The sequence below is a fragment of the Hippichthys cyanospilos genome, chromosome 7 (genome assembly GCF_059441005.1).
Source record: "Hippichthys cyanospilos isolate Australia breed blue-spotted pipefish chromosome 7, RoL_Hcya_1.0, whole genome shotgun sequence".
Lineage (NCBI taxonomy): Eukaryota > Metazoa > Chordata > Actinopteri > Syngnathiformes > Syngnathidae > Hippichthys > Hippichthys cyanospilos.
Window position 1 is genome coordinate 22,953,663 of NC_142375.1, and position 17,317 is coordinate 22,970,979.

Here is a 17,317-nt window from a genome sequence, read left to right on the forward strand (position 1 = left end):
TATATTTTATTTTCCCGACTAAATAAAAATGGACAAATATTGCAACTTATAACTTGGTTGTTTTTTTTCCACAGAGTACTGTATTCCAACTTTGTTCGAATACAGTGGCCCGGAAATAACCAAGCATGTAGGCGGTCCTCCACCTCTAGGTGGCGCTGCGATCTCCTTGGGCGACTCCTTGTAGCCTTCAAGGACCCTCTTTGCGGACACGTCTCCTTGGCTGTGCGTCTACAGCAGCGGAGAGAATGAAGGGTGGAAATAACATGTAGCTTCGTCCGTTTTCTATCACATTAACACACCCAGCAACGAGGAGGCACACGCGGGGAAACGTTGTTCAAAATCTTCACTTCTTAGCCTTCCGCTCCCCTTGTCATAAGTGGTTAGCTAGAAGCTAACAGACAGCTCCGTCCTCCTCCCAGGCTCGCCGGCTCGACTCAGCATCCGCGTCCGCTCCGAGTCACCGCGGTCGGTCTCCGGTGTTGCCACCACACCCGCGACCGAGCAGGAGGACGAACGAAGACACCGCGCGGGTATGGAATGGTGCATGCCGCTGGGCCAAGTGTGCTGCCGTTGAATACAAGCGGAGTCATGGACACGCATCCACTGTGAGTCGAAATGGAACCGTCGGGAGAAATAACAATGTGGGTTGTGTGTTGACGTTTCCAGTGTGACGGATGGTGCCGCATTAGACATGCGGTGTGTGAGGGGGGAGGGGGGGGGCGTTGAAAACCCGCATTAGCACGACGACGTTGTCATATTTTCATATTACTGTGATTTTTCTTTCCTTTTTTTTCGTGGTTTAGTTGCGTGGGTGTGCCATGTGTTGAGCGCTTCAACAGCCTTTCAATTAGCGCTTGCAAGTAGCCTCTTGCTTTCTCGCTATTCTTGTTTTTATAATTCTATATTACTATTTTTACTCTCGCATTATTCATGCGCGCACATTTGCAGCTTGCAAAAGACACACAGAAAGACTGGACGAGTCCAAAGCATGAAAGTTTTAGGGATTATTTTCAGGGATGAAGTAGCTATTGTGAATTTTATGTGGTTCCTAAATGCTTTACGTTGTCCACTATTATTATATTTCCTCATTTAGTGGCCATTATTCGTTAAACTGCAGTAGGCGGAAGCCATTATTTGTGCAAAACTAGACAAAACAAGGCAGCGTTATTCATCTAGTACAGTGGCTCTCCAATGGGAGTACTCGAGATTTTAAATAAACAAACATGCAATAATCCCTTAAAAATATTTATTGAATTAATGAAATGTTTCAGGAAAGTATAAGTTCATAAAACATTTTGTATGTTCAGTAAATTTTCCCCAATTTGGGGTTTTTGAGTTTTTCCTTCCCCTTCTGGGAGCTTTGACAGGGGATGCTGTTGTGTACCTTACATCGAAAAGATGTCTCCGCATGACTTCTTTTTTCGACGTGACCTCTTTTCATCTGTGAAGCCCTTTGAGACTTGGGTGATTCAGGGCTATACAAATAAAAATTGATTGATTGATTGATTGAGGTCATTCAATTTCATTATTGTGAAAAGCCAGATTGTAATGAACCGTTGAATGTCATTTCATATTATTGGTACAATTCTTAAACCTTGGTCTTTTTATTGTAATTCATTCCATGCATTTAAAGCTTAACTTTCCATTTAAAACACATCTTGTTGAAAATAATTCAATCCAAAATAATTGCGATGATTATTTTCTATGTGAGTGTCCATTCATTAAATGTAGAGAAAAGGAAAGAAGAAGAAACTTCCCGTCAGACGTAAACACAACATTGTGGAGCGACTCATCGGACTTGGCGTGTCTTGCAATGCGTTTTTGTGTGTGTGCGTGAAACAGTTGCACAAGGCTTTGTCCGCACGCTCTGGACAAAGAGGACGGCGCGGAGAGACAAGGTGCGGTCACGCTCAACCCTCGACACATGAGGAAGGCCTTCAAAGTCATGAACGAGCTGCGCAGGTACCGACCAAATCGCTTTCCGGTCCATATTAGTCCTTGTTTAAACGAGAACCTAGTCATAGCCAAGTTACGCAAGAGTGTGCACACTTCTCAGCTCTTTATTTAATTCTTGACTTAAAAAATGAAACGTCCCCAAGTTGTACAGGTTATGGGTCACATTGGTGCAAAAAAGTTGTTTTTATTTTAATACGTCACGGAAACTTGGAGCGTGTCCACTTTTTACATCTTCACCCACAGTCAAAGCTTGTTGTGTGACGTCACCATCGTAGCGGAGGATGTGGAGATCGCCGCCCACCGCGTGGTCCTGGCCGCCGGGAGTCCGTACTTCCACGCCATGTTCACAGGTGCCCTCCCCTTCTTTTTGCAACCTTGCACAATTTAGTACGGGAAACCGAAAGGTTTGCGTTCAACAGGGGAGATGGCCGAGAGCCGAGCCAAGCGCGTGAGGATCAAGGAGATGGACGGGTGGACTCTGGGACTCCTGGTGGACTACATCTACACTGCAGAGATACAAGTCACAGAGGAGAATGTGCAGGTAACATGAAAAAAACAACACAGTGAGTCATAATTATATATATATATATATATATATATATATATATATATATATATATATATATATATATATATATATATATATATAAAAAAAAAATATATATATATATATATATATATATATATATATATATATATATATATATAAATAAATAAAGCTGCCATGTCTGTTATAGCCACGGACAATGGTAAATGCATCACCTGCTGTCCGTAGTTAAAAACGATCTAACACTTACACGTCGTCCCGTTAACGACCGATCAAAAGGCTTGCGTCGAAATGAAGACGATCCGTGTTCTAGCGAGAGCGGACCGCTTGTGTGCTCGTCAGGCTTTGCTGCCGGCCGCGGGTCTGCTCCAGCTGAACGAGGTGAAGAAGGCTTGCTGCGACTTCCTCGGCTCGCAGCTGCACCCGTCCAACTGCTTGGGCATACGGGCCTTCGCTGACCTGCACGCCTGCTCGCAACTTCTCACGCAGGCCAACTCCTACGCAGGTCAGTCGCCTGCCTGTGTGGCATGACGCTTTCTTGGTGTAGCTTTTTTTTCATGTTCGAAAAAGTCACAAAAACAAAACAAACCCAAAACAAGCTCCCTAAGCAAATTTTAATGGTTAATTATCGTATTTTCCGCACTATAAGGCGCACCTAAAAGCCTTAATTATTATTATTATTTTTTTTTTTTTTTTAAAGCTGATGGTGCGCCTTATAATCAGGTGCGCCTTATATATGGATCACTTTTGAGATTGGGATTGGTAGATGGGGAATGAAGTGATAAAGTAAGCTTTAGCTGTTTCTTTTGTGTGTTGACAGTTGAACAAGGTTGCTCATATTGACATTGAGTTGTTACGCTATTGAGAGTTTAGAGTTATTTGAATTATTATTGTTACTACTTTGAGTATTACTATAATGTGATTGAAAAGGTTTTAAAATATGTCATTAATTGAGGGTGCGCCTTATAATCCGGTGCGCCTTATATGTGGAAAAAGTTTAAAAATATGTCATTAATTGAGGGTGTGCCTTATAATCCGGTGTGCCTTATATATCGGAAAATACGGTAATCTTTTGATTATTTTGTCAAAAAATGTTTGAATGGGTTTAAAAAATGTTTTATTTTCCATGCCTTTATTAACCCCTGGGGGAAATTTGGATCCAAGCTTTTTGATGTTTCTGATGGAAAAGCATACAAAATAGGAGGCGAAAATATTGCATGGATTGTCAAAACATGTGCTCTTTCAATATGCCGCGCTGCCGTCCCTCCTAAATGCTTGCAAACGGGAGGTTGAGAGGTACACCCCATAGGTGTCAAATTTAGCCCACACCAGATTGTCTAGCAATGTTCAATTTAAAAAAAAAAGAAAAGAAAAAGGCACTCACAGCTGTGTTGTTATGTAACGTATGTAATGGGTGAACGTTGATTTAGTAAGGGACGCCTTTTTTTTTTTTTTTGTCCTCTCTTGGTGAAAATCTATTTTTGTTTCAGAGCAACACTTCACAGAGGTGGTCGGCAGCGAGGAGTTCCTCAATCTTGGCATGGAGCAGGTTTCCAGCCTCATCGCCAGCGACAAACTCACCATTCCCACCGAGGAGAAGGTAAACACACGCCGCACGCGCGCACGTCGGTCGGGCGACCTTCCTGATATTGTTGTGAATGTCCAGGTCTTTGAATCGGTCATCGCGTGGGTCAACCACGACAAAGACGTGCGCCAGGAACACTTGGCCCACCTTATGGAGCACGTACGCCTGCCACTGCTCACCAGAGAATACTTAGTGCAGGTAGAAACTCACTAGTTCATTTCTTTTTACACTTGCAACAATTCGCAACAGTGTGGTTAATGTTAAATTTCGTTAGTTTTGAAGATTTTGAGATGCAGCGTTAAAATGCTACTGGGCAAAGGGATTGGCACCAAATAAACATTTTGCAAAGTGTAGTTGCCGGACGGAATATAGTATGTGTGGTTTTAGGGGCGTGGCATAGTGAGCAATGTTGTTATTGTTCCCGTGTTGTATTTCGTGAACTCAAATCCATAATCGTCTAAGTCATAGGTGTCAAACTCAAGGCCCGGGGGCCAGATCCGGCCCGCCACATCAATTTATGTGGCCCGCGAAATCCTGGGCAAACTTCAAATTTCTGGTTAAATTACTAAATTTGCAAGTTGTCCTCAACATTTAAAAATTTGGGGGTAAAAATAACAAGCAGTTTTTGTTCCCAATATCTCTGAACAGTTTTTACCGAGCTCTTATTTCAAAAACTAGTTAGAAGTGTGACAAACACACCTAAAATTGATTTGATTTAACAATTATACCGGCACTCTGACAAAAATTTCAACTACAATGCGGCCCCTGATAAATATGAGCTCGACACCCCTGGTCTAAGTCATAGGTGTCAAACTCCAGTCCTCGAGGGCCGCTATCCTGCATGTTTTCCGGTTTTCTTTCCCCAACACAACTGATTCAAATGATTAGCTCATTAGCAAGCTCTGCAGGAGCTTCAAAAGGATCCCAATCATTTGAATCAGGTGTTTTTGAGGGAAAGGGTTTGAAAACATGTAGGATACTGGCCCTCGAGGACTGGAGTTCCACACCTGTGGTCTAAGTCATCGCTTATCAAATGGGGGTACGTGAACCCCTCGGGTATCTCAAGAACAAATGTATTGTCCACATTCAAATATACCTCCATGTGTCGGACGTTGGTCTCAGGAACAAAACGAGGTTCCTTTCGAATTATGAGTACATTAATTGGAACATGAAGCAACTTGTATGGTGCTGCTCATTTTATTTTTTGTGAATGAAAATATTTATTTACAGCATAATTGCACTGAGAATCCATTGCGCCTTCCAGAAAAAAAAACATATTTTTTGTTTGAATTAATATTGTGATGGCACGCATTAATTCTAAACCTTCTAAACTTTGCGCGCTTGAATTCGGGAGGGGCGAGTACCGCTATCCAGTTTCCGGACAGAGCCGGTACCGGGCTTTAATTCAAGATATCAGCCGATTGGTCGCCCTCTTTATGACGTCAGCGCGTGGAGGAGGAGTCTCTCATCAAGAACAGCAGCGCGTGTAAGGACTACCTGATCGAGGCCATGAAGTATCACTTGCTGCCCGCTGAGCAGCGGGCGCTGATGAAGACGGCGCGCACGCGTATGCGAACGCCCGCTTGCTGCCCCAAGGTATGGAGTCAACCGGTCGCTCGGGCGCTCACGTCCGGGGAAAGGAAACAAAGGTCCTCACGCCGCCCGCCGCTTGCGTTCAGGTGATGGTGGTGGTCGGCGGCCAGGCGCCCAAGGCCATCCGCAGCGTCGAGTGTTACGACTTTGAGGAGCAGCGCTGGTACCAGGTGGCCGAGCTGCCGACCCGTCGCTGCAGGGCTGGTATGAAGCTAAACGAGCTCGCGCCACGAACGGGAAGAAATTTGTTCCGTTGACGCTATTACGTTAAAAACACATTCAAATGAGGTGTTCACAGGGACTTCTGTTTGGGTTGCGTATCCTCCAGGTGTTGTGTACGTAGGCACGTGCGTGTATGCCGTGGGGGGCTTCAACGGTTCCCTGCGCGTGCGTGCAGTGGATTGCTACGACCCCGTGATGGACCGCTGGACCAGCGTCAGCAGCATGCAAGACCGACGATCCACGCTAGGGGCCGCTGTTCTCAACGGACTTTTGTATGCCGTTGGAGGCTTTGACGGAAGCACAGGCACGGTCTCATTTTTACGTCAGCTTTGTGTGCAAGGGGGAGCAGAAGCAATTCGGGGCTATTGGTAGTTCATGGCCACCGCCTTTTTCTTTTTAGTTTGCCAAAAAAAGATATTTTTTTCAATACTTATGAAGAACAACTTGATTTAAAATACTGGAATTCAACAGGCTTGACATTTTTTGTTGTCTACACCTGAAAATGCTCAATTCGGATGTTTTTAAACTACATTAAATGTAAATGGAATGGAATTTGTTCCCCACTTTTTAAAAATATTGATTTTAGCTATTTACAGGGATACTAACAGATCAATAGACTCGACTTTATCACAGTATTTACTTTTTACTCTGTATTTACTCTTTAACTAAAATAGAAGTTAAAAAAAAACGTAATTTCTAAATATTTGAGTTGGGTTTTCAAATACAGTTTGTAGATATTTTGAATGCAAATATTTAACTTGTTTCAAACTGATTTTTACAATTACATCACGCCATTCTATTCCTGAAAAATCAATTTTACACGGTGTAATTTGCAGTTATACCCTAAGAAAACATAAGATCATTTACGAGTAATATTCAAGAGTTTTAATGTCATATGCGTCGTAATACTACACAATAAAATTCTTATTCTGTTCACTTCCTCGACCAGACTACATTCCACAATCGAGCAAATAATAAAGTAGGCAATAAAACAAAACAAAAAAACAGTAATAGTAATAACACAATAATAATACAACAATAATTCAATAATATACAATAATACAACAAGAATTGTTGCCGTGCATCTTGGCAGGTCTGTCCACCGTTGAGGCGTACAACACCAAGACAGATGAGTGGTTCCACGTGCTGCCCATGAGCACGCGACGTAGCAGCGTGGGAGTGGGTGTTGTTAATGGTAAGTATTCACTCACAAAGTTTATCAAGTTGCAATGTAAAATTTAACAAGCAGCACTTAAGTAGAAAAACAAGACAAATGCTTCCTTAAGCCTACTATTGCCCATTTCCAAAGCGTAAAACTTAGACAAACTATCCAAGCGTAATGCGAAGATGCGATGCAAAACACTTTTGACGAGTTTGAAGGAATACAGTGGGCCTACTACTTAAAAAAATCATTCGTTCCTGAAGTAGTTTTGTAACGTAAATCTTTCAGCCGCTTTTTACATGTAAATAGCCTAATCCGTTCCAAGCCCCCGAAAATGCTCCTAGAACGGATACATATAGAATACATATTGGAATTACATTAGTGCATAATAGTCAAACTATATCATGTAAAGAATAATAATTTAAAAAAAGGCTCCTAAACCTTTTAAATGAATCATAATAATCGTGGCAGTTGACAAACTGAATGCAGTTCACTTGTTTGCCTTGAGATGGTGCTGGTGTGCTGGTGATGAGTGCAGAGAGAGACACCTTTTTAGGACGTTTAAGTTGTATGTTTTTATTTAATATTTCCAGTGATCATTTACTCATTAACTCCATAATAATAATAATAATATTTAGTATTACTTTGTTTTATTATTTTGAGCGTGTAAGTTTAATTAAGTTTAGTTTGGGGTTATGCAAAGTGCTTCTTGTGTGATGTCATTGCTAAAGTGCTAACGACGTGCTAACAGCGCGAACGTCAGACGCGACAACCCAAAGTGATATGTTAAGTGTGCGTTGTCATGTGAATATGTACAATGTTAGCCGAAGCTAATGTCAATATGATGTTTGTTAGCTCTGAGGTGTAAATTGTTAGTGGGGAGTGGGGATGAAACGGGCAAACCGGTATATTAACAAATGATAAAAACGGATCACAAAGTCTAACAAATACGGTAGACATGACTGGTTGTGATAACGTATTAGACGACAGTCACGTTGGCGCCAGCGCTCGTGTCTCGTTTCTCATATTATAAGGCAACAATGTCGCCTTTCGTATCTTGAATTCTCTCGTTATTCGAGACAATATTTTCCCGCCGAGGCGTTTCGTAAGCTGAATTTTTTTTTGTTACAAGAGTACCACTGTACAGTATACGTATATAAAATGATTTTGTATAGCAAACGATTGTATATTTTTGTGTTTGTCAGGGGTCCTGTATGCCGTTGGTGGTTACGACGGCGCCACCAGGCAATGCCTGAGCACCGTGGAGGCCTACAACCCCAAAAGCAACACGTGGAGTTACATCGCCGAGATGGGCACGCGACGCAGCGGCGCAGGTGGCTGTTTCCTCTTTCCCTCCCGCTTACGGTAATTTGCCTTTCAGTCGTTTAATTTCCCTTCTGTACCAGGCGTGGGCGTGCTGAAGGGTTTGCTGTACGCCGTGGGCGGCCATGACGGCCCCTTGGTGAGGAAGAGCTGCGAAGTGTTTGACCCGGCCTCCAATAGCTGGCGGCAGGTGGCCGACATGAACATGTGTCGCCGGAATGCAGGTGGCACATTCATTATACAGTAAAAAAGAGGGGGGAAAAAAAGGAAAAAAATTGCTAATTATTTGCAGGATATGTTTTTTTTTCCCTTGCAAAAATCTCAAGCGGCGTGTCCGTTTCAGGCGTGTGCTCCGTCAACAATCTGCTGTACGTGGTGGGCGGCGACGACGGCAGCTGCAATTTGGCGTCGGTGGAGTTCTACAACCCCGGCTCGGACAAGTGGACGCTGCTGCCCAGCTGCATGAGCACAGGACGCAGTTATGCAGGTGGGTTGGACCTTAAAAACATCACACACAAAGGGGCTGCAATCACTTTTTTTTTTTTCTCCAAAATACACTTTTTTACTTTGTGTAAAACATTGGTTACCAGTTTTCACACAGGGTACCAAGTCGAAATAAGTACTTTCCAAGTACTACTGTAATTTCCAACAATAATAATGTTCAAAATCGAGGAGCATAGCAGGTTCAAAAATTTGTTGAAAATGAGAAATAGGTTTTATTCCAAAAGGTTATTAGAAAATGCAGGTTGCAAAGACTAGTCCAAATTTTTACCCGAAAATCATAAAATTGCATTCTAAATACAGTGGACCCCCGGTTTACGACGTCCCTGCCTTGCGTTTTTTTTCACTTTCCTACTTGGAGCGCGGCGGGTTTTTTTTCTCCCCTCTTTACGTCATTTCTTTCAGCTTATGACACCGCCAATATGGTGGTCAGCTTGCGTGCGCGCTCATACGTCTATACACGCTTCACCTCTTATGTCACTACAACGCTGGTCTGCTATTGGTCGGCGTCACGGTCAAAATTTCCTTTTGAAAAGTATTTTTGTAAATTTTGGACTCGTTTGAATCCGCAGGCGTGACAGTGATCGACAAGCCCTTATGACCGCTGGCGCCGCCTGCCGCTGATTAGAAGCAGAAGTTGCATCCTGCCGAATTCTCCCGTGAGATCTGCCGTTGTCTCGCGCGACGTTTGCACGTTGGTCACTCACGTCGGCCGGTCGCAAGACGAAGGCCACGACGACAAAGGTGATCGTGTCGGCGACCGCGAAGATTTCTTTTTTTTTTTTTTTCTTTCTTTCGCACTTAACAAAAGCATCGGGACGGTTTTGAACCTGTGTTTTAATCCCGACTCGAGCGGGTGGACGGGCGACCCGACCCGGCTTGGTCAGCAGGGGGCGACAGCGGCCGGACTGCTGCAAAAGACTACTGACATGAAGCTACTAAACGTGCTAACGTTTGTTAGATGGAAGGCTGCTACGCTTGAAGTGGGACTATAAAAATCTTCTCATCGCTGACGTGTGTGTTTGTATTTGTGCGCTTGCCTTCGAAGGTTCCTTGTTGCTTGTGAGCCTGTTTGTGTGTGCGCGTTTGTTTGTGTGCATTTGGAGTCTAAGGCTGCATGAATGCAATGTGCGTGCATTCATCTTTTTTTAGCGCATTCAAGAATGTTAGACAGTTGGTCGCTTCCTAATTCATTTTCGCAACGCATTTAGCACCCTTCATGGACACGGGGACGAAACAGAGCAGTTAGTCGGGGACCAATATTAACGTTGCCGGTTTGATATACAACTTTTTCCCCTCCCACCAAAAATAGGACTTTTTCTGTCATTTTGTTTCTCGAGAAAAAAGAAAAAAAAACACCAAAAAAAACACCAATTGGCTTTTTTTTTTCCCCTCAAAATGTCCCTCAATTTTTTTACAACTTCACCTCATAACTTTTTAAAGATTTTTTACTTGTCTTGTTTAAATGAAAATTTGCTTTTTTCTGAGGAATAAATCAACCTCCCCCAAATTTGCTACAATAATGTTTTTTTTCCAACTCTAACCCTAGACAAACATTTTTTCACAATAAATAAAATTGTGCCTCAAAGGTTTTCCAATAGTATGCAAAAATAAAAGGACTTTGCAGAAAAATATGTTACTCTAGAACAAGGTGTCAAACTCTGAGCCACGGTGCCATGGATGAGAATTCACATCTTTCATATTAGTAAAAACAACCCCCAAATTACCCCCCCAATTTTTTAAAGTTAAAGACAAATTGCAAGTTTGGTATTTTAGACAGAAACTATAAATCAAATCAGCGTTTTGCGGGCCACAGGAAATTATGTGGCGGGCCGGATCTGGCCCCCGGGCCTTGAGTTTGACACCGGTGCTCTAGAATGTTTTTTAATCCAAATTTTCACTCAAACAACTCTGGCATTTTGATGTTTGGGTTTTTTTTTTTTTTTCCCCCTTCAAGGGACACTGTGTAAGATTTCGATTGTTTTTCATTACGGACAGCAGGAGGTGCGGCTGGTGCAGCATTTACCATTGACCGTACTTATAACAAACATGGCAGCTTCAAGAGAACTGCCCCCCCTGTAATATAATTTAATGCTAACTAGACCTACAATTATATTTAAACATAACTGTTGGATGTTAAGAACACATTTATTTGCAATTTTTTAACATTTAACATCATTTATTCCTTATTAATGAAAAACGGTCTAAACCTTACACAGTGTCCCTTTAAGACATGACCATTTATCTCTACAAATGCAATGGTTTTCTCAAGAAGAAAAAGTATAACCCCCCCCCACACACACACAAAAAAAAATACATTTGTTTGACAGAGACTTTTTTTTTTTTTGCTGTAAGGAACATGAAGACCAAAAGCCTTAGAAGGTTGCTAAACAGGTGCCAGCCTAAAAAGGGGTGCTAGCTAGCTAGCTAGCTCTTGTTTTGAGAGGGACATTCAGCATCGCACATGCTTTACTGTTGTCCGGCAGCCATGTTTGCTCGCTGCATGCGCTCCCCCCGAGCTCATCTCCCTGACAGACTAACCCCGTAACATGACATTTTATGAATGTGCCAGTTTTACATCTTCCCTGAATCCAGAAAGTGACCAAACTCTTTGCACCCCCCCCCCCCCCCCCCTCCCCTTTGGTGACTGCTTTTGCCGCATTCTTTTCGTCGTGTAGGCTTATGGACTTTGGATATGTTTCACATTTACATGTTTTCTAGAGCATTATTATTATTAAATTATATGCTTCTTGTATTAAAAAAAGAAAAGCTGTGAAATGACATTCAGTGATCTGTTTTTAAAACGTTTTGCCAAATCAGTAAACTATTTAAATGGATTGTGCTGTGTTTTTTCGCCTCTCAAGTTTTTTTTTTTTTTTTTTTGTAAGAAGATGGCATACACTTTCAAAACAGTGGTTCTAAAATGGGGTGCTATTACCCCTCGGGGGTACTTGAAGGAACTTCAGGGGGTACTCAAGATTTGAAATGAAACAAACGTAAACATCCTATAAAAACGATCATTGAATTAATTGTTTCAGGAAAATGTAAGTTCATAAAACAAATTTTATGTTCGGTGGATTATTCAAATTCATTTTTGTAAAACACTAGATTCTTCCCCATACTAGAATGGTTGGACCCAACTTGTCATGTGCCACCACTCGTTACCTGTCTAGTTCATTTTTTTTTTGGACCACATTTCTATTATGACCCCAAAAAGAGGACACTTTAAGTTGAATATTTCTCTGTGGACAAATATTTATGTGTAATTATTTCTTTTTGAGAACAAGTCTGATAGTTGATGTTGACAAATATTTATTAATAATTTTGTTAATGAATTATTTTTGTGAAGAGATCCCTCTTGTAATCCCAAAACACGAGGCTTTATTTTGAATATGTTTCAGTGGACAAATGTTTATTTATAATTATTTCTTTTTGAGAACAGGTCTGACACTTTATGTTGATTTTTTTTAATGGACAAATATTTATTAATAATTAAGAGAATTATTTTTTTTGTGAGCAGATCTCTACTGTAACCCTATAATTTCTATGATCCAAAATAGGACACATTAGGTTTACTATTTTTTTGTGGACTAATACAAATTAAATTTGAAAGAGTCTAAAGTTGAATAAATCAGACACTGATGGCATGTTTTTTTTTTTTTTTTCCTTTTTCTAAAGCAAAGATGCTTTGCACTGATTAAGGGGTACTTGGCCGAAAAAATATTTCACAGGGGGTACATCACTGAAAAGATGTTGAGAACCGCTGGACTAGAACGTCTGAACTTGATCTGGGATTAATGCGAGCTCTTTTCTGTGTGTGCTATCACTTATTCAGAAGGAATTTATGTATACATGTTCATAGCCCCAGGATTCAGAGGGTGTGCACACTTGTGCAACATGATCTGTTGTTTCACAATTTTTACCAACTCTTCTAAAGGTGCCTTTTTATCTGAAAAAAAAAGTCTTGAATCGACTTTTTCCACATTTAAAAAAAATGCTAAAAAGGACATTTTCCTAAAGTTTTTTTCCCCACATATTTCTCGTTTCTGATATTTCCAGTTCTCCAACCACTTTTTTTTATGAAATTTGGGCTATTAATCAAATAATGCGATTATTCTTTGGACATTTATGAACGTTCACGATTTACCATGTGTCTATTGCGTATTTATTAGGCGGAACCTCCCGACCTATCAGAAACTTGTGAAAGCCGTTTACCGGCCTCTTATTGGCTGTCGCTGTGGAGATTCTCAGTCTTACTATCATCGCTTCATGTCGCCGGCCAATCAGAGCCTCCGCTCGTTTCCGTGACGTCGGTATGCTCTCTACACTGACCAATCGGAAAGCCGTTCGCACGGCTACTTGACTCGCGAAGACACCAGGTAAATGACACACACACACACACACAAACACACACTGCTGAAGAAAGTGTCGAGGTGAGTTTCAATAATTCTAAGATGACAGCTCAACTTTTCAACGTTTATTTAACGTTCAATAAGTGTAGCAAAACATAAAATGGCGTCGTTAACGGCAAAAACCACGAACCGTTTTAGTTAAGCAGGAAGGTACCATTTTAAGCTTGAATTTCTCAAAAGTTATTATTTGCTGCATAATGCGCAAACGGGTCGTTAACTAGTGCAAGAATTTCACGTTAGGTTGAAATAAGTCATTACGATGTAATGGTTAATTTTACGTACGATAGAAATATGCATTTGTACATTACAGTCGTTAAATATCGGACGAAATGGCAACTTTTCATTTGAAGAGAAAACGATCTTATAATCTGACGTCACTCATTTCTTAAACTCTTTTTATTGTAACTAAAGAAATTAATGTATTCACGCACAGCACTATTTTGTTTACATTGTAATACACTTTTTAGTACATTCTTGTCCACAGTCTCTCCAGAAGTCAAATCTACATGATTTCTTTTCATATATCCTGTGTTAATTCGAATCGCGAAAACAATATTGATTATGGTAATCGTCTACAGACAAAAAAAAAAAGTTGAACAGCAACGACTTAAAATTACGGCAACAAAAAATGTATTTTATGTAATGATACGGCACAATGTTAAATGAATTGACATCTTATCAGAGCAGTGTGATAACAAACGTACGCACAATAGTTCGCATTTCCTATGTGTACTTAAGGTCATTTTTGTCATGTTATCTCATTTGGAAATAGGGATTTTTTTCCTTGTGTATTTTGTACGGTGACTATTACATCTGTTTACGTGATCGAGATAACATTTTGGCTCGTGTGTTGGCTAAATCAAGAGCGGTTAGACCTTTTGGGTTCGCCGACCCCTTACAGTATTTTTTTTTTCTTTTTCAAACACGCCATTCCACTACTAGCAGCATTCTGAAGAAGGTGCAGTTAGTTACAATCTCTCTGCGTTTCAGTCATGGAGGTGAACGGTACGGCAAACATCCTGAGCTCCGCTTACCTGGCGGCAGAGTATGTGGACGCGTTCTTGCCCGGCAACCCCTTGCAGCCCCCGTTCAAGCACGCCTGGGACTACATGCTGGACAACTACACCAAGTTCCAGATCGCCACTTGGGGCTCGCTCATCGTGCACGAGTTGATCTACTTCCTCTTTTGCCTCCCTGGCTTCCTCTTCCAGTTCCTACCTTTCATGCAGAAGTACAAGATCCAGCAGGTCAGTGTGTGTTCCTTCTCTCAATTGTCATTGCGTATAGATTCCACAAGATGGCGGCAGAGCGTCGCAATAGTGAGTACAGTCCAGGTCCTGATGAAGCAAAGCGGCCCCAGACCATGATACGGTGTTGACTTTTTGTTGTTGTTGTTAAATTAATATTCTTGATCAGCGATTTTTTTTTTTTTTTTTTTTTTGCCTCCGAAATCTTTCATGGATGTTATTCTTTTTGCCGTGTTTCTGTGATTGCGCAAGGTATTACTTTGTGCATATGTGCGCAGGACAAACCCGAGACATGGGAGAAGCAGTGGCGGTGCTTCAAGATGTTACTTTTCAATCACTTCTTCATCCAACTTCCCCTCATCTGCGGCACCTACTACTTCACCGAGTTCTTCAACATCCCCTACGATTGGGACTCCATGCCGCGATGGTCAGTGTCGTGCGAAAGGTCACGTTGATATTTGCACGCCGCGTGTACGTTTGTTTTCTTTGTTGTGGCTCTGATTGCAAACTTGACATGAGAAAACGTCATTTTAGCCAAGAGATGGTACACTCCTAGTAGTGTGATGAAGTGGTTGTGCCGTGTTGAACACGTTACCATTTGGGTGAAATTTCAGCTTCCTATCGTCTTCTTTCAATGCGTTCCCTTTGATGTGAAATGCCTCTGAAAAATACCTTCGCAAGGGTTCATTTTGACCATTTTTGGGTTATTTTCATGCACATCATTCTCGTAGTATTTTAGCCCAAGGGATGGCACACTCCTGCTATTGTGATAACTAAGTGGTGGTGCCATGTTGAATTTTGACACGTTTTCGCTAAGTGAAATTTCAGCTCCCTAGCGTCTTCTTTCAATGCTTTCTTTTGAACGAAACAAACACGTGTGCGCGTCCAGGCCGTACATCATGGCTCAGTGCTTGGGCTGCGCCATAGTGGAAGACGCTTGGCACTACTTCCTCCACCGACTTCTCCACCACCGCAGGATCTACAAGTACATCCACAAAGTCCACCACGAGTTCACCGTGAGTCGTCTTAACACGCGCAGAAAATCCAGCGACCGCACTAAGCCGCTGTCGCCTTCTTTTTTAATTGAATCTTCTGTCCGCCAGGCGCCGTTTGGCATGCAGGCCGAATACGCCCACCCCGCCGAGACCGTCATCCTGGGCGCGGGCTTCTTCATCGGCATCATGATCTTCTGCAACCACGTCTTCTTCCTGTGGGCCTGGGTGGCCGTGCGCCTGCTGGAGACCATCGACGTGCACAGGTACTCGTCAGACCACAACCTCGCACCTTTTCCCCAAGATGAGGCACGAGCGACGCCGGCCTCATTCGCACACGCCCAGAAATCACCTCAATTGTTTTGCCGTTCCTAGCGGCTACGACGTCCCGGTCAACCCGCTGCACTTGGTACCGTTCTACGCCGGCGCCCGCTTCCACGACTTCCACCACATGAACTTTGTGGGCAACTACTCCTCCACTTTCACCTGGTGGGACAAGCTGTTTGACACGGACAACCAGTACAACAAGTACATGCAGAAACAAGGAGAGGATAAGAAGATGCGGTAAAAACAGCGCAACGTGCAGAATCGGAACCGGTTTCAAGCCCGATTGATGCCTTTTTTGCCGTGCGTGTATTGTGCTTGGCCAGAAATACAAACATCAATATGCTCTTTTTTTATGGCTGCTGCTTGGTCTTTAAATATTGTTTAGTAAGACCTGACCAATGTGGATTTTTTGGGGCTGATATTCAGCATATTCGAAAATAGGATCATTAATCGTCTGATTATTTAGGAAAGCTTCCAATGGTTAACGTAATTTATGGTCTCTTAATCCTTACAGGTATAAACATATAAATAAAAGGCAGGGGATATGACTATTTTGCAGTACTTTGTGCTTTTCTAGCCCTGAAGCTCAGCCCTTCTTACATCAACTATTCTTCCTTGGCACCAAGATGCCGCTAGAGGGCGCCGAAGTAACATAGTTTTGGACTTGAAAAGCCTGGGCCAAAAAAAAAAAACACATGGTGAGTTTTTCAGGAAACAACTGTTAAAAATCTGAATTTTCAAATGCCAAAACAAGTATGCGTGCACCTGTAAGTGCTGCTGTTTTGGTTACCAACCAAGGTCAAATTTACTCCCTGGTGAACATATCTTTTTACTGCTGCATGAGAAACACACTTTAGACTGCGCTGTAATCTGTTCAAAAATCCTTTTGACTACTGCTGTTTTGGTTAGCAAAAGAGTAACAATTTCGCTAATTCATGCAAAATTGTCTTTTCATCACCATGTGCATATATATATATATATATATATATATATATATATATATATATATATATATATATATATATATATATATATATATAATCTGAACTATGAAGAAAGCCTTTTGTGTGTTTGTATTGGAATAAAAATATGTATATCTTTTTGCAGGTATTGAAAATAGTGTTGCTCTTGTTTCTTATGTCCACCACTGCACCGAGGACACACCCCTGCAGGCATATCTTGCGCACACATGCACGGATTGTTGTGTCAGGTCAGCATGCAGCAGCAGCTTCCAAACAGGAAGTGAGGAAAGTCTCATGCCCTTTTAAGGTTTGACATGAAGCGTTTTTCATCCCGAAAAAAGAAAGTTTTATCAGTATTTTGAATCACACATACTGTGTAACTGTAGCATGGTGTTAACTTTAAATATAAATATATATCTAAAACAGAAAAAATAATTTGTATGATTGCAGACAGAAGTAGAGCATCGCCCGACGAATGACGGACCAGA

The 17,317-nt window shown here is 41.7% G+C and overlaps 2 protein-coding genes across 2 annotated transcripts; both read left to right on the forward strand.

Moving 5' to 3' along the window:
* Positions 1 to 198: 198 nt before the first annotated feature.
* On the forward strand, positions 199 to 11,726 carry klhl2 (kelch-like family member 2). Its single transcript, XM_088419916.1, has 15 exons — positions 199 to 605; positions 1,843 to 1,962; positions 2,200 to 2,306; positions 2,376 to 2,497; positions 2,846 to 3,008; positions 3,994 to 4,103; positions 4,170 to 4,286; positions 5,535 to 5,684; positions 5,768 to 5,885; positions 6,010 to 6,207; positions 6,997 to 7,098; positions 8,271 to 8,399; positions 8,472 to 8,612; positions 8,732 to 8,875; positions 9,462 to 11,726. The coding sequence occupies exons 1-15, from the start codon at positions 538 to 540 to the stop codon at positions 9,488 to 9,490; spliced, it is 1,818 nt and encodes a 605-aa protein (XP_088276042.1). The 5' UTR covers positions 199 to 537; the 3' UTR covers positions 9,491 to 11,726.
* Positions 11,727 to 13,265: 1,539 nt separating this feature from the next.
* Positions 13,266 to 16,858, forward strand: msmo1 (methylsterol monooxygenase 1). The gene is made up of 6 exons (XM_088419689.1): positions 13,266 to 13,322; positions 14,292 to 14,548; positions 14,827 to 14,975; positions 15,438 to 15,564; positions 15,652 to 15,806; positions 15,916 to 16,858. Exons 2-6 carry the CDS (start codon positions 14,294 to 14,296, stop codon positions 16,106 to 16,108), a joined length of 879 nt encoding a protein of 292 aa, XP_088275815.1. The 5' UTR covers positions 13,266 to 13,322; positions 14,292 to 14,293; the 3' UTR covers positions 16,109 to 16,858.
* Positions 16,859 to 17,317: the final 459 nt, after the last annotated feature.

Coding starts and splice junctions, on each gene's coding strand:
- klhl2 (XM_088419916.1), top strand. CDS start 538: ATGGTGCATGCCGCTGGGCCAAGTGTGCTGCCGTTGAATACAAGCGGA. Junction 1,963..2,199: donor GTCATGAACGAGCTGCGCAG/GTACCGACCAAA, acceptor CTTCACCCACAG/TCAAAGCTTGTTGTGTGACG. Junction 6,208..6,996: donor AGGCTTTGACGGAAGCACAG/GCACGGTCTCAT, acceptor GCATCTTGGCAG/GTCTGTCCACCGTTGAGGCG.
- msmo1 (XM_088419689.1), top strand. CDS start 14,294: ATGGAGGTGAACGGTACGGCAAACATCCTGAGCTCCGCTTACCTGGCG. Junction 14,549..14,826: donor AGAAGTACAAGATCCAGCAG/GTCAGTGTGTGT, acceptor ATATGTGCGCAG/GACAAACCCGAGACATGGGA. Junction 14,976..15,437: donor TGGGACTCCATGCCGCGATG/GTCAGTGTCGTG, acceptor GTGCGCGTCCAG/GCCGTACATCATGGCTCAGT.